The 14,270-nt window shown below is 41.2% G+C and overlaps 1 protein-coding gene across 1 annotated transcript in view; it reads right to left on the reverse strand.

The window, feature by feature from the left end:
- LOC122932160 (microtubule-actin cross-linking factor 1-like) overlaps positions 1-10,118 on the reverse strand; it is a 259,477-nt gene extending 249,359 nt beyond the window's left edge. Inside the window, 1 exon segment of the mRNA XM_044286418.1 lies at positions 9,902-10,118. Coding sequence (XP_044142353.1) covers positions 9,902-10,103 — 202 coding nt within the window. The 5' untranslated portion in view covers positions 10,104-10,118.
- Positions 10,119-14,270: the final 4,152 nt, after the last annotated feature.

Raw genomic sequence — 14,270 nt, forward strand, 5'->3', positions numbered from 1 at the left:
ACCCCCCCCCCCCCCCCCCCCCCTACTTGTGTTTCCTCGCCTTCTGTTAATTTGGACCTGCTTACAAAATGGGGTCACTTTTATTTTCATGGGGCACTTTGAGTTCCCAGTCCGTCCATGACTCCCACCAATTTCTAGGAAGAGGAGAGAAAAGTGCTCACATAGCACACTCTCTTTCCTCGCTGCAGGAGATGGGCTCAGTAGAAAGTCTAAGGGCCAGTCTTGATTCTATCTCCTACAGAGAGAAGAGGGAGCGTGTTATGTGAGCGCATCTCTCTCCTCGTTCTAGTGATCGGTTGGGGTCTCAGAGCTCAGACATCCACCAGTCAAAACCTTTAATATGTCACTATGACATATCAAAAAGTTTATCAAACTTAGTGACACACAACTAGATACAAGTCAGTTTTTAGATAGCTTTGTGATCAAGGGCCAGATTGAAAACTTACAAACTGATATTTATAGGAAACCTACAGATAGCAATAAGTCTCTTACACAGTGATAGGGGGTCATTCATATGCTACCAAGAATCTATCCCTAAATCTCAATTTCAGAGTGTACATTGCATTGTAACTGACTAAGTTATGTGAACAAACCCTGAATGTGATGGAAAATAGAGAGGTTATCCTGAACATGTGCCGAAAGAGCCTGACGAGACTATGTGCCCAAACAGGTGCAGGGATAGACAATGTATTCCTTTTATGCACAATTTTTGTCTACTGAGCTATAGAGTACATTGGCATATCCTTAAAGGGCATCTCTCATCAGATTTGTACCTATGAAACTGGCTGACCTGTTCCATGTTCTCTTGGCAGCAGAAGACATCTGTGTTGGCCCCATGTTCATATGTGTCTGCATTGCTGAGGAAAATATTTAATAAATGCAAATGAGTCTCTAGGAGCAACAGGGGCGTTGACATTGCACCTAAAATCTCAGCAACTGCTGTACCCTCTGCACTTTGGAAGTAAGGGCCAGGTATGATAACATGTTCACTGCCTGGTCCTGTCACTCAAAGAGCAGAGAGAGCTGAGCCACTAGGAGTAATGGTAACTTCCCATATGCATATATTAAAACTTCTTATTTCTCAGAAATGCAGACACATATGAACATGGGACCAACCCAGATGCCTTTAGCTGACAACAGCACATGTAACAGGTCAGCCTGTTTCATAGGTACAAATCTGCTGACAGATGCTCTTTAATGAAGCAGACCCATGTGTGAGAATTCCAGAGTCCCCCACTTATCTATAAAAAAAAAAAGCTCCATCTATTAGAGACAAACTGGTATGGGCAGACCTGGAAATGCCCATCAGACATTTCTTTCAGCAAAGTCGGACTTTCCTTTGCCTGCACTGTTCACAAAGTAACAGTGTGATTAGGGGAGATGGCTTATCTCATCCCTACACAGACCAGACACAGAGGATCAGAAGATATTCTACACGTGGACCTAGGAATGTGATCCACCTAGTGAAGAATCTGTGTGCTCTCTTGTAAGTTGAGGGAATCCAACATATAAGAGACTACATTACCAAGCATAAGTCGATGATTTGGTGTAAAAATTGGCTTTTACCAAAACATATGACATCTCATTGTCCAGATCAAATTCAAAGTAATGGAGCAAGTGACACTGCCCAGGAGAAGTGGTGAGATAAAAAAAAATGTTGCGCAGAGAGCCTTTCTAGATTCAGAACATGCAGTCCCTGAAAGCCACAGGGGAAAATAGGAAATATGAGGTAGCACATTTGACACACTAAACTAGAAACTTCACTGATTTGTATATTTATTTGTTGTTGTTGTTTTTCCTTTCTTTAAGATGCAACAATCTCAATGATATTCCTGGTGGGAACAAATTTTTTTCACTTAACTCTAAGCTAGATTTGGATACTTTGATACATTAATGACATCAAGGCCGGCAGATCTGCAAAGCATGGGATGACGTCACAAGGCTGTTGACATCATAATGACCAATGTCGGTGACACTGTCTGGTGTGTGACATCACAGCTGCTAGAAAGACATGGTGGCTGCATCGGAAAGTAGGAGTGGCCAAATAAGGAGGCATTGTTCATCTCCTATGGCTCTGTTACTATTATTTATTGTAAAGCACTATTTGAGTTTTCCAACATTCTGATATTGATGACCTGTCCTGATAGGCCGATCAGCTGACGGATGAACATGATGTAACTGGCCTAAACAGAGGCTGTGGCTCTTCGGTGAGTACCACAGCCTCTTCAAACAGCTGATTGGCAGGGATGCCAGATGTTGGAGCCCCGCCAATCTGATACTGATGACCTGTCCCGAGGATAGGCCATCAATATCAGAATCTCAGAATACCCATTCCAAGGTTCTGTTAGTTCTATACAGAAAGCAGGGATTTAGGTAGGATTTTCTGAAGAGTTAGGTTTTCGGGTTGCTTTTGAAGGTTTCAAAGGTGAGACAGAGTGATAAAAGTTGAGAGGATGGACAGAAAACATCTTGTAGACCGTTGTGTGATTAGTGGACAAGAGTAAAGCAAAGAAGGAAGTCTTGGGGAGATTGGAGATTATGCGTGGGGAGGTATCATGAGATTAGGTCAGAGATGTATGCAGGGGAACAGGATATGGATGGCCTAGTATGTCAGTATTAATTTTTTAAAGTGGATTCGCCAGGCAATGGGTAGAAAGTGAAGTGATTAGCAGAAAAAAAAGGAAGAGGAAGAGCAGGGTTTACATCCAAATCCAGTTTTTTGGGGGGCCCCAAAAAGAACTGCTGTATCATGGCCCTATGTTTTTAGTGAAGGCTATGCAAAATAATTAGATTTACTGATTGTTTAATACTGAATATCCTATTCCTCTAACAATATGACAATGCAAAGTGGGGTGAACCATAGTCATAGTTTGTAAGAAACGAGCAGCATAAAGGATATTGTGTGTTGTAATAATATTTTTGATAATGAATGAACAATATTCTGTTCCTCCAGACACATTCTCACATCAATGGTGGCCCATTGCCACCATTACAGGGGATATGCCATGAGGAGAACCCTTCCTCATATGACTTTCAAGACATTAGTGATTTTTTTTAATTTTTTACTGTAGGCAGAAATTCTTTGATCCTTTCTGTTATTAGACTAGTAGAAATTAATTAAGGCTCCGTTCACATTGGCTTTTATGTACCTTATTGTGTTCCATAATATTTGCAGAAACATTTTTTATATTTTTTTGCGACTCATGGCCAATTCCATCTGTTGGCTTCAGATTTGCTTTATTTGTTTATTTCAATAGGGAAAGCGGATTAAACTGCTGCCAGACCTATTGGACAGGCATTTATCTTCCGTTGCTAAGGACTGGGTATGTTGTAATCCAGTATGCTCAAGCCTGCCATTTTCTGAGAGTCTGGAGGCCACCAATCTATCCTTCACTACCATTACTATCCTCTCTAAGCTTATAATAATGCATTTCAACAAATTACCAACTGTTCAAGTGATTTCACCCTACCCTACATTAATTGTTCTTTATTGGTTGCAAACTGTATCCATATTGACTCTAGACCACAATATGGAAGGTCTATGCCCCAAGCACATGCAAGCAGAATAAACCAACAAGAAAATAGAACAAACAGTGTAGTAAAGAAGTAAACACAGAGCCACACCCGTGCATAAATCTGTGTGCCCTGACTATTATATAGGTGTTTACAGGATTTGTGTAATGACTTACAGAAGAAAAGAGGAATTTAAGAGTAAGTGCAAAGAATTATAGAGATAATGAAGGAGGCTCCTATACCGATCCCCTAACAACTTTACAAGCTGATGGGAGACATAAAGACATAACTCAAAAGGTAGTAACATGTCGAGTCTTGCTGTTTTCTCTCCACATAGAAGAGTCATTTATTTTGCTTCATCTCAGTTTTTATGCCACATACTACTTGCAGATACTACTATATCAGGGTTTAGCAATGCCCAGCACTCCAGCTGTTGTGAGACTACAATTCCCAGCATGCTCCATTTATTTCTATGGGAGTCCCAAGAACAGTTGAATAAGTGCACATGCTGGGAGTTGTAGTCTCACAACAGCTGGAGTGCTGGAGGTTGCTGTCCCTCCCAGCAGCATGAGAGATTTAGAAATTGTCTCTCATGGTGGTTAGAATTGGTTCTTAACTTAGCCTAATTCCTCTTATGCAATTTAAGGATACTGATTCTTTACTAATAGGAGGTTGTTATTGGGACGGTCACGTCAACTTATCTGTACATTCAAGAAATTGGAAACCCAAAGAATATTGTGCTTTATTCTTCTAGTATCACACATATAGAAATGTCATGTAACCCAATTCATAAATACTAGTTCCCTTACATCAAGCCATCATCTTCTTCAACCTTTCTGCCCACTTTGATCTTTTCAAATGAGATGGTCAGTGGAACTATGACTGTTTCTGATGTTTGTGCTCACATCCTTCCAGTAAGTACAATTAGGTACAATTAAGTCATTTAAAACTAGCTCTTCATGATGGTTGATGATGGAGCCACTTCAAATATTATTCTAAGCAGCTGCATTATCCCCAATTCCCTAACAATGTATAATATTCTTGTATGTTGCTGATGGCTCTTCGGACCCCCAACAATTAGCAGTTTGAAGCCGCCGAGGTGCTCTTTGGAACACAGCACTACCATTAAAAGGGTTGTCCGAGTTATAAAAAATATATATAGCACTGTAAATCTGATGGGCAGTAATATATAACTAAGCTAAGCAACTTTTAGGCAAAAAAATTCTATTTCATCATTTCCCTAGTTCTCTTCTGGCCTTTGTTTACCTGCAATAACAACAATCTCTGCCCCTCCCCCTGCTCTACAAAGTGACATGTCTACTGGGATGCTAAGCAGCATGTTGTATGTGTAGGACTACAAGTCTCAGCTGTACAATGACACTGCTGATACACACAGGATCTTCCCCCTACCTGTTCTTGTGCAATGCTCTGCAGAACTCCTCTAGTCTGTCAGCTCCCGTGTCCAGCATTTGTCTCCTTACTGCCTGCAGCTATTCAGTAAAACCTTCAGCCCTGAGTCTGTGCTGCTGAAGGGGTTAAAGTTTTTCCCGAAGAATCCAGGGAGAGAGCAGACGGCAGTGCAGGGGGGCATGGCCAACACAGTTACGTCTCGTGTACATACACATATCTGCTCTCTCAGGCTTGTGCATGAAACTTCAGAAGAGGGAGAGAAGCTGACATCACAGGTCATGTGACCCTCAGTGAAATCTGAGGAAGCAGCCACTGCAGATAAAGTAAGTGCATGGTAAAGCCTTTACATTTGATTAGTTAGGAACATACAAAGAAATAAAAAAATAACTCGGACAACCCCTTTAATGCTTAACGAAGCACAGGAGGTCATCACACTTCTCTGAGCTATGCCTGGATAAACATTGAAGGGGCTACCTTTCAATTTGCTGAATGGTCCGGGGTCCCTGGCTGGACTTCCCCCGATAACACAAGGATAAGGATAGGCTATAAAGGTACGTTCTGATAATAGAATAGTATAGCATGCATTATTCCATCCAGGAAAAAAAGGACCCACTTGTGGACCAATTATAATCAATGTGATTTATTTGAATTCTTGAAAAGAATCTCTCATCATGGATCCTGTAGAAACAGAAGCCATGGAGCCTAATACAAACATTTTCTTAACCGGACTGGCAGATTAATGAAGGTCCCTCCCATGAGACCAATGTCCTTTTCACTACACAACCCCCACGGGTGCCATTAGTCAATATCCATGTCTTTGAGATTCACTGTAGCTGTAGTACATGACTACCATCCTAGACAATGCTGAAGCAAGAGAGATGATTACCATGGATATACGTACGTCATAGAAAAATGCATCATACCATGCTCTTATGTCATAAATATACAGTATAAACTGACAATTGCCCACATTTGCCTACATGTACCAGATTTGTCTACATTGCCTACCTTCAATGTAATAAATATGTTTATTTTGTAGATAGAAATAAACAGTAGGTAACGGTATAGATATTTTGAGGACATGTAGATGTAGGACAACCTCCAGTATTACAGCTGCTGTGAAACTACAAGTCCCAGCATGCTGGCTGCTTTTAGAACTTCAATAGAGGTTGCTGACCCCTCATGCGGGAGAACATGGCAATCCTTGGATATTCAGAATGTATAATCAATATGGTTGCTGAAAGTCAGGGATAGGTCACAAAATCAAGGCGTAAAGGACACATTGATATATAGTAGGAAAACCGAAATACCTTCTTCATATGTCCAACCAACTAACATAGTCACTAAGGCTGAAAAAAAGACTTGCAGCTCAACCATCTATCTTACAGTGTTGATCAAGGGGGAGTCAAAACAACCATTATGAGGCAGTAGCCAACTATTCTCAAGATATAGGTTAAAAAAAATCCAGAAATAAAAAAGAAAAAGCAAATAGTATGAGTCCCGGGCAGCTCAGCAATCAGGTGCGGATAAAACGAAATATGTTTCATTTAAAGATTAATTTAAAGGGTATATGCCACAATTGATGTAACACAACGCAAATCAGATAGTACATGACAATCTCTTTCTAACAAAGCTAGGACCAGCCCTGTACCTCACATGGATCCAGAGATCTCCCCATTCATTGCTGTAATTGTAACAGCTCTCTCCCTGTCACAGCTCAGGGGGAATGCCCCTTCTGCTGCAGCTCTTTCTCTGCAACTGTCACAGCTTCAAACGGTCATTTTGGCTAGTGGCAGTTGAAGGATGGAACTGAGCATGTGCGACCACCTCAGTAGGAGAGGTGGACATGCAAATTACTATACAGATTAAACATTAGGGGGCACCATTATAATGAAGTACAGAGAATATCTCCCAACTGTAGTATTTTAGTAACAGAAAATAAATCCCAAAAGTAACTTGTTTTTCATGTTGAATTATATTAAAATAACATTTAAAGGGCATCTGTCAGCAGATTTGTACCTATGAAACTGGCTGACCTTCTGCATGTGCACTTGGCAGCTGAAGGCATCTGTGTTGGTCCCATGTTCAATCAAGATAGAGAGGGTGCGGCAGTTGCAGAGAGAGCTGAGCCTCTAGGTGTAATGACAACGCCCCCGTTGCTCCGAGAGACTAATTTACATACAGTATATTAAAACTACATTTTTCACAGCTATGCGGGCACATATGAACACGGGACAAACACAGATGTCCTTCAGCATGAGAAGTGCACATGTAACAGGTCAGCCAGTTTCATAGGTACAAATCTGCTGACAGCTGCCCTGCACTAGTAGTATTGTGGAGTAGTATTAATATATAGGTACTGCAGACGGACAAGTAGGAAGGGCAGTGCCAGGCTGTGTGATGCTTCCTCCTTCGGTTTCAGTGGCAGGAGAACGTTTACTTCATCACGTTTTGCGCAGTAAACTGGCCAACTAAGAACAAAGGCTGGAAGGGAAGGCCGAGAATCTCCTCCCCCTCCTAAGAAATAGGAGAGGGGAGCCCTGTGACCATGGCAACTAGAAGAATGGCTGCTCAGGCTTTTGTGTTACCACGGAAACAGATCATGCAAAATCAGCCTCCCAATAGCATCCCACTGACTCCCCTGTGTTATCTATGAAGCTACAAGTACGAGCACTTCTTACCACACATACCATTTAGATGAAGCTGCTCCCACTGCATATAATACATACATGCCTTTCAAAGGAGGGCGGGGGCCCAGTTACACAAGGCTACAGGAATTTTGTATATAAATGATGGTTTATTATAATACTACGGCAGTGTGTATTATGTGAAATGTCTGTCTATAGGCATACATGCCACCACAAGTAAGTTATGAATGACATAGTCATAAACAGGATATCTGCACATCATCACCAGCCAATACTTTGCGTAATCCTTTTGTTCTTTATAGTGCGATGTGATCCTTTTGGCAAGGAAACAAAACAAAATTGCAATAACTCAATTTACTGCCAGGTTCGCTGACAAGGACAACTGTCGACACCCTATCCATTAAGTGGGAGGATTTGTGCTTCACCCCAAGTAACATGACTGCATTATTCTGTAGTGGCAGTTCATATGTTAACAGAATAAAAGAGCTAAAAATCTAATTAAAGCTATAATAAGCGCTAAGAGTTTACAGAGGCCCTTGGTATGCCGTTATGTGGATTCACCTGTTGATATTCATTTATAGAATTTCCCCCTCCAGATATATGCCTAAACCAGGTTGAGCACCAAACATGATTGGCCTCAGCCCCAGACAACCCTAGGAAGATGCCTGTGTTCACTGGGCCTAAGGAGGACCTGTCATCTCTCCTAACACCCAGCTGGACCTTTATTGCAGACGTCTAGCAATTCCTTCATAATCTTCTAGAAGGCAGAGCCATATGAAAAGATGCTCCAGAATTGTTATTACATGGAGAATGCAAGTAGTTACTACTAGGGATAAACGAAGAGAGCTTCGGATCCTGGATCCAAAGTCGCTTCGCTAAAAACTGTTTTAAAGGGGTTCTCTGGGAATTAAGAAAATGAAACAACTTAAATATTACTTTATTATAAATATATTCCCAAATACCTTTCATTAGCTATACTGGCTAGTTTTGTCTAGGGAGTAATCATCAGGGGAAATAAAATGGCCGCCGTCCTATTAGTACACACAAAACCAGTCCTAATCACACAGGAGGACAAGTTACTTTACAACACTTAGCTAAAGAGCTGCTTCATCCTCCTCTCTGCAGAAGTACAGAGAGGAGGTGGGGATGTAGTAATGAGCAGCAGCACTTGTATGCAGTCTCTATTACCACAGTCTGTCCTGTCCATCCTCTCTGAGCTTCACGTCTCCTCATGAACTCCATTCCTACAGAGATTCAGCTAAAGATCTTATCATCTGTATTCAGGATCATAATCCCTGACAAGTAGGAAAGGGGGATGAGGCAGCTCTTTACCTCAGTGTTCTGAAGTAACTTGTCCTCCTGTGTGATTGGAACAGGTTCTGTGTGTGCTAATAGGACAGTGGCCATTTTATTTCCCCTGATGATTGCTCCCCAGACAAAACAAGCCATTATATCTAATGAAAGGTATTTGGGAATATATTTATAATAAAGTCATATTTAAGTATTTTTATTTTCTTAATTTCCAGAGAACCTCTTTAATGCTGTACAGAGATCTATCTCCGTACAGTATTAAAAAGTATGGGCTCCGCCGAGGCGAAATTAGTTATCTTCAGCATTTGATACCTGATTATTAAACAGGCATCCAAAGTCAGCTTCGGTACCTACTGCTACATCGGTACCGAAGCGGACTTCGGAACCAAGTTTTAAAATGGTTTTCAAGTTGAAAAGTCAAATCCCAAAGTTATTCTCCAAAATCCTGCGAGACTTTGGTAATAATGGAATTGCCTTGCTGGAGCCCATACGTTTTAATGCTGTAAGGAGACGAATCTCCATTCAGCATTAAAACTAAGTTTTGAGCGAAGTGACTTTGAATCTAGGATCCGAAGTGAGCTTTGCTCATCCCTAGTTACTACAATAGACATGTCAGGAGAAGTTACAGGTCCTCTCTAGTCTCTAAGGAACAATGTCGATCTAGGCAAACATGCTCTACATTGTTTAAGGGACGTTGAGACCATGGGCCCGTGACTTTGTCGCCAAATCTCAAAATGTAGATAATCATTATAGACTTGTAGACCATGGTATCATTTGTGACTTGAATGCAATACTCAAATACTTCAGTCCTTAAGGGACAGATATGAGGGAGATTTATCAAAAAGGGTGCAAAGAAAAACAGTCAGATTCTACCTTTTATTTTTCAGAGGTACTTTGGAAAACAAAATGATCAAGGGGTAACCAAATCAGTTTCCCTTTGAACCAGCTTTGATAAATCTCCCCCAAGGAGTTTGGTTAGACAACCAGATGGATGTCCAGCATGATTGCTATGTACTCACCTGCCACTCTGACCACAGCTCTCTCCGCAGGATCCAAAACCGAGTCCTTGCTTTGCCTCTTCTTCTGTTCATGACGTGGCAAATTCCAGGGGAGAGTGTCACCTGCAGGACAAGGAGACAAACTGCCAGATCTCTCACTCCGACATGACCTCTCACTCCGGTATGATCTCTCACTGAGGGTTTCTTCATCTGAAGATGACATGTCTCCTTGGACGTAGAGACGTTACTCTGAGAAATAAATAAGATTTTATATAAGTCATAATTCCATCTCCGTTATTTCTAGAGAAAGACAATGCATATACCATTAGTGGAGGATACATAAGTTCTTTAAAGGTTTATACTCTGCAGTATATAGAATGTAAATAAGAAACAAATACTGTGTATATCATTATATTCTGGAAATTCCATCCGTCCATCTTTCTATCCACAGCCTAAACAAAATCCTAATGAGTCCCTTCTTCAAACATGAGAAAGACTCTAGAAATATAAGGTGGAGAACAATCACAAGGGGAAAGGTTGCGTGGAGCATACCTGTTTATACAACCAGTTGATAGCAGCCCACAAGGTTGCGATTAGCTGACAACTCCTCCAAATATACATGACAGTGCTTATGGTCTGCGCCTTCCTAAAATGTTGCATGGCTAAGTATAAATGCCTCTCATATTAGAGAACACTCCAAAAAAGGCACAAGATTTACCCCAGGTCTAACCAGGCGCACATATGCTCTTCTTCTGTATGATAAAAATGGACATTTATGAAAGGGGTTGCCTCATATAGGTTCTTATAGGCATGTGGACATCCCAGAGGGGAAATCTCCCACTCAAGGCCCACTCTATGAGCCAGCTGTAATCATCCGAATGGCTGCCATGTAATACTATACACTACAAAATTGTTTTCAAAATGTTTTTACCAACAGAATTTTTTTTTTTATATATGCTATCAAAGAAACATATATAAAAAGAATATGTGAGGTGCAACATTTGGGCACAGTAGTCACTTTCAACACTACTATAAATGTGGAAAAAATGGTGCAGCTATGGGGGTGACTACCAGCGTTCCATGCATAGCAACTGCCATGGGGCCCCAAAAACTAAGTGGGCCCATCTCCGCTCAGACATATGTGCAGTTTGTCATATACTCTATATGGATAATGGAAATGTGCATTACTTTTTGCATTATTTCTATGCTGTGACATCACTGATTTATTTTGAATGCAACATTATGCCTGAGCTGTAACATCGCTGTTGTGATACCACTGTGTGCATTACCCATGTGCATTAGGAAAACCAACATAATCATAAGTTTCTCATATCCCTGCTACCAAAGGTGGGCATAATGGTGTGGGCCACATTCTAAGTTTTACTATGGGACCCCATAGGCCTTTGTTACACCCCTAAAACGGCACTTTTACGTGTTATAGGTATTCCCTTACAGCACACTGGGAAACCTATACTGTGCGGAAAATATGTGATGATAATCCCGTGCAATTTACAGTGCCTTGAAAAAGTATTCATACCCCTTGAACTTTTCCACATTTTTTCCACGTTACACCCACAAAATTAAATGTATTTTATTGGGATTTTATGTGATAGACCAACACAAAGTAGCAAGTATGTGTGAAGTGAAAAGAAAATGATACATGGTTTTCAAAATTTTTCATAAATAAAAATCTGGAAAGTGTGGCGTGCATTTGTATTCAGCCCCTCAAGTCAATAATTTGTAGAACCACCTTTTGATGCAATTACAGTCCTTTTAGGTATGTCTCTACAAGCTTTGCACATCTAGAAGCTGACATTTTTGCCCATTCTTTTTACAATATAGTTTAGGCTCAGTCAGATTGGATGGACAGCGTTTGTAAGCAGCAATTTTCAAGTCTTGCCACATATTCTCAATGAAATTAAGGTCTGGACTTTGACAGGGCCATTCTAACACATGAATATGCTCCATTGTAGCTCTGTCTGTAAGTTTAGGGTTGTTGTCCTGCTGGAAAGAGAACCTCCTCCAAGTTTTTTGCAGCCTCTATCAGGTTTTCCTCCAGGATTACCCTGTATTTAGCTCCGTCCAACTTCCCATAAACTCTGACCTGCTTCCATGTACCTGCTGAAGAAAAGCATCCGCACACAAAATGATTCTGCCACCACCATGTTTCACAGTGGGTATGGTGTGTTCAGGTTGATGGGCAGTGGTGGTCTCATCTGACCAGAGCACCTTCTTCCACGTTTGCTGTCTCCCCTACATGTCTTTTGGCAAACTGCAAATGGGACTTCTTATGGCTTGCTTTCAAAAATGGCTTTCTTGTCACTCTTCCATAAAGACCAGATTTGTGGAGTTCATGACTAATAGTTGTCCTGTGGACAGATTCTTCCACCTGAGCTGTGGATCTCTGCAGCATCTCCAGAGTGACCATGGGCCTCTTGGCTACTTTTTAAATTAGTGCTCTCCTTGCTTGGGCTGTTAGTTTAAGTGGACAGCCATATCTTGGTAGGGTTGCAGTTGTGCCATGGTCTTTCCATTTTCGGATGATGGATTGAACAGTGCTCCATGAGATTTTCAGAGCGTGGGATATTTTTTTAAACCTAACCCTGCTTTACACTTTTCCACAACTTTATCCCTGACCTGTCTGGTGTGTTCCTTGGTTTTCGTGATGCTTTTTGATCACTAATGTTCTCTTACAAACCTCTGAGGCTGTAGTTATGCTGAGAATTCATCACGCACAGGTGGACTCTGTTTACTAAGTAGGTGACTTCTAAAGTCAAATCACACTAGATTTTATTTAGGGGCTTCAAAGTACAGGGGGTCGTATACAAATACAACCACACTTTACAGTTTTGTTTTTTAAAACCATGTATCATTTTCTTTTCACTTCACACATACTTGCTACTTGGTGTTGGTCTTTCACATAAAATTCCAATAAAATACATTTAAATTTGTGGGTGTAACATGAAGAAATGTGGAAGAGTTCAAAGGGTATGAATGGTTTTTTAAGGCACTGTATAATGACATTAAACCGTATACAATGCAGGACAAATAGTCAGGGTCAGATAGGGTCCCTCATTACATTACAGACTGTGACACAGTGAAGGGGTATGTTCTGGGAGGACAGGTATTTTCCTCCCGGTGTGTGCTGCTGGGCTGATTTGCAGCCAGGTGGGGTCAAGCACTGGACTGAATTTTGAATGCTGGTCTGGGTTTTGACAACACCTAGCTGTCCTTAAAAGACAGCTGGGCTCAGCAGCAAGTTGTCTCTGTGTTTTGGGATCTGAAGGTGTGTGCCGTGCTAAAGGGCTGAGAGCCACATGCTGGAAAACAGACCCCTGAAGCCTGCCGTGGACCGCTGCTGAAAACCTGCTAACAAGGTAAATGTTTTTGTTCTGTGGACTTTCCGTGGTGTGAATGAACACCAAGACTTCGAACTATCATTTTGTTTTGCCTTTTGTGTGAATAAACACTGAACCGTTTAAGTTAAAGACTTTGTGGTTGCTTCTATACTGCGTCCACTAGCCTGTCTACCAGAGCAAAACCCCACAGGACACAAACGTATTAACGTAGGCACATGCATCAAATGTATATGTTAAAAAAGGGAAGATAACCACAAAAATGCATACGTTTGTACACTTTTTTTTTCATGTACACCTGACCTTACGTTTCCATCCGTCTCTCATTGACTATAATGTTAAAATAAATACGTGAACAGCCCCTAAATTGGAACTGTACTTTGGGAACAACGACATAACGACATATCAAACGCTTTGAACGTTGGGGGTCCACGCAGTGAGACCCCTTCTGATCGCTAGAACCAGGAGAGAGAAGCATGCTCTCTTTTCTCGCTGAGACAGGTTCAATAGAAAGTTTATGGAACCATTTCAGTTGTCTCGTGCAGTGAGGAGAGAGAGCAATATGAGAACGCTTTTCTCTCCTCGTTCTAGAGATTGGTGGGAGTCTCAGTGCTCGAACCCCCACCAATCAAAAATTTTGATATGTCCCTATGACATATCATACGTTTTTCCAAAGTACCATTCCACTTTAAAAAAAATAAAATGCAGGTGGAGAAGCTTCCGCGGAATGGCTACCCTCTGGATTCTCACAATACATTTCAAAATAAATTCCATTGTAATGAAGGAGCTTTTTAGTATTTTAAGCTGCCCAAATCTGCTGACAAGGGAATCTGTAACCAGGAAATTCACTGTGACTAGACACAATGCCTTGTAAAACTAGCTTAGCTGAATGTAATGATACCTTTAGAGATTTGTTGCATCATTCTGGATAAAGAGTACTGTTAATCCATACACAAATGAGCAGTTAAGTGCACCAAGGGTGGGACCAAGCCACTCTGTGCATCCTTGCTTCCCCTGTTTTCTCTACCTGCCCC

This window comes from Bufo gargarizans, chromosome 3, assembly GCF_014858855.1.
Source record: "Bufo gargarizans isolate SCDJY-AF-19 chromosome 3, ASM1485885v1, whole genome shotgun sequence".
Classification (NCBI taxonomy): domain Eukaryota; kingdom Metazoa; phylum Chordata; class Amphibia; order Anura; family Bufonidae; genus Bufo; species Bufo gargarizans.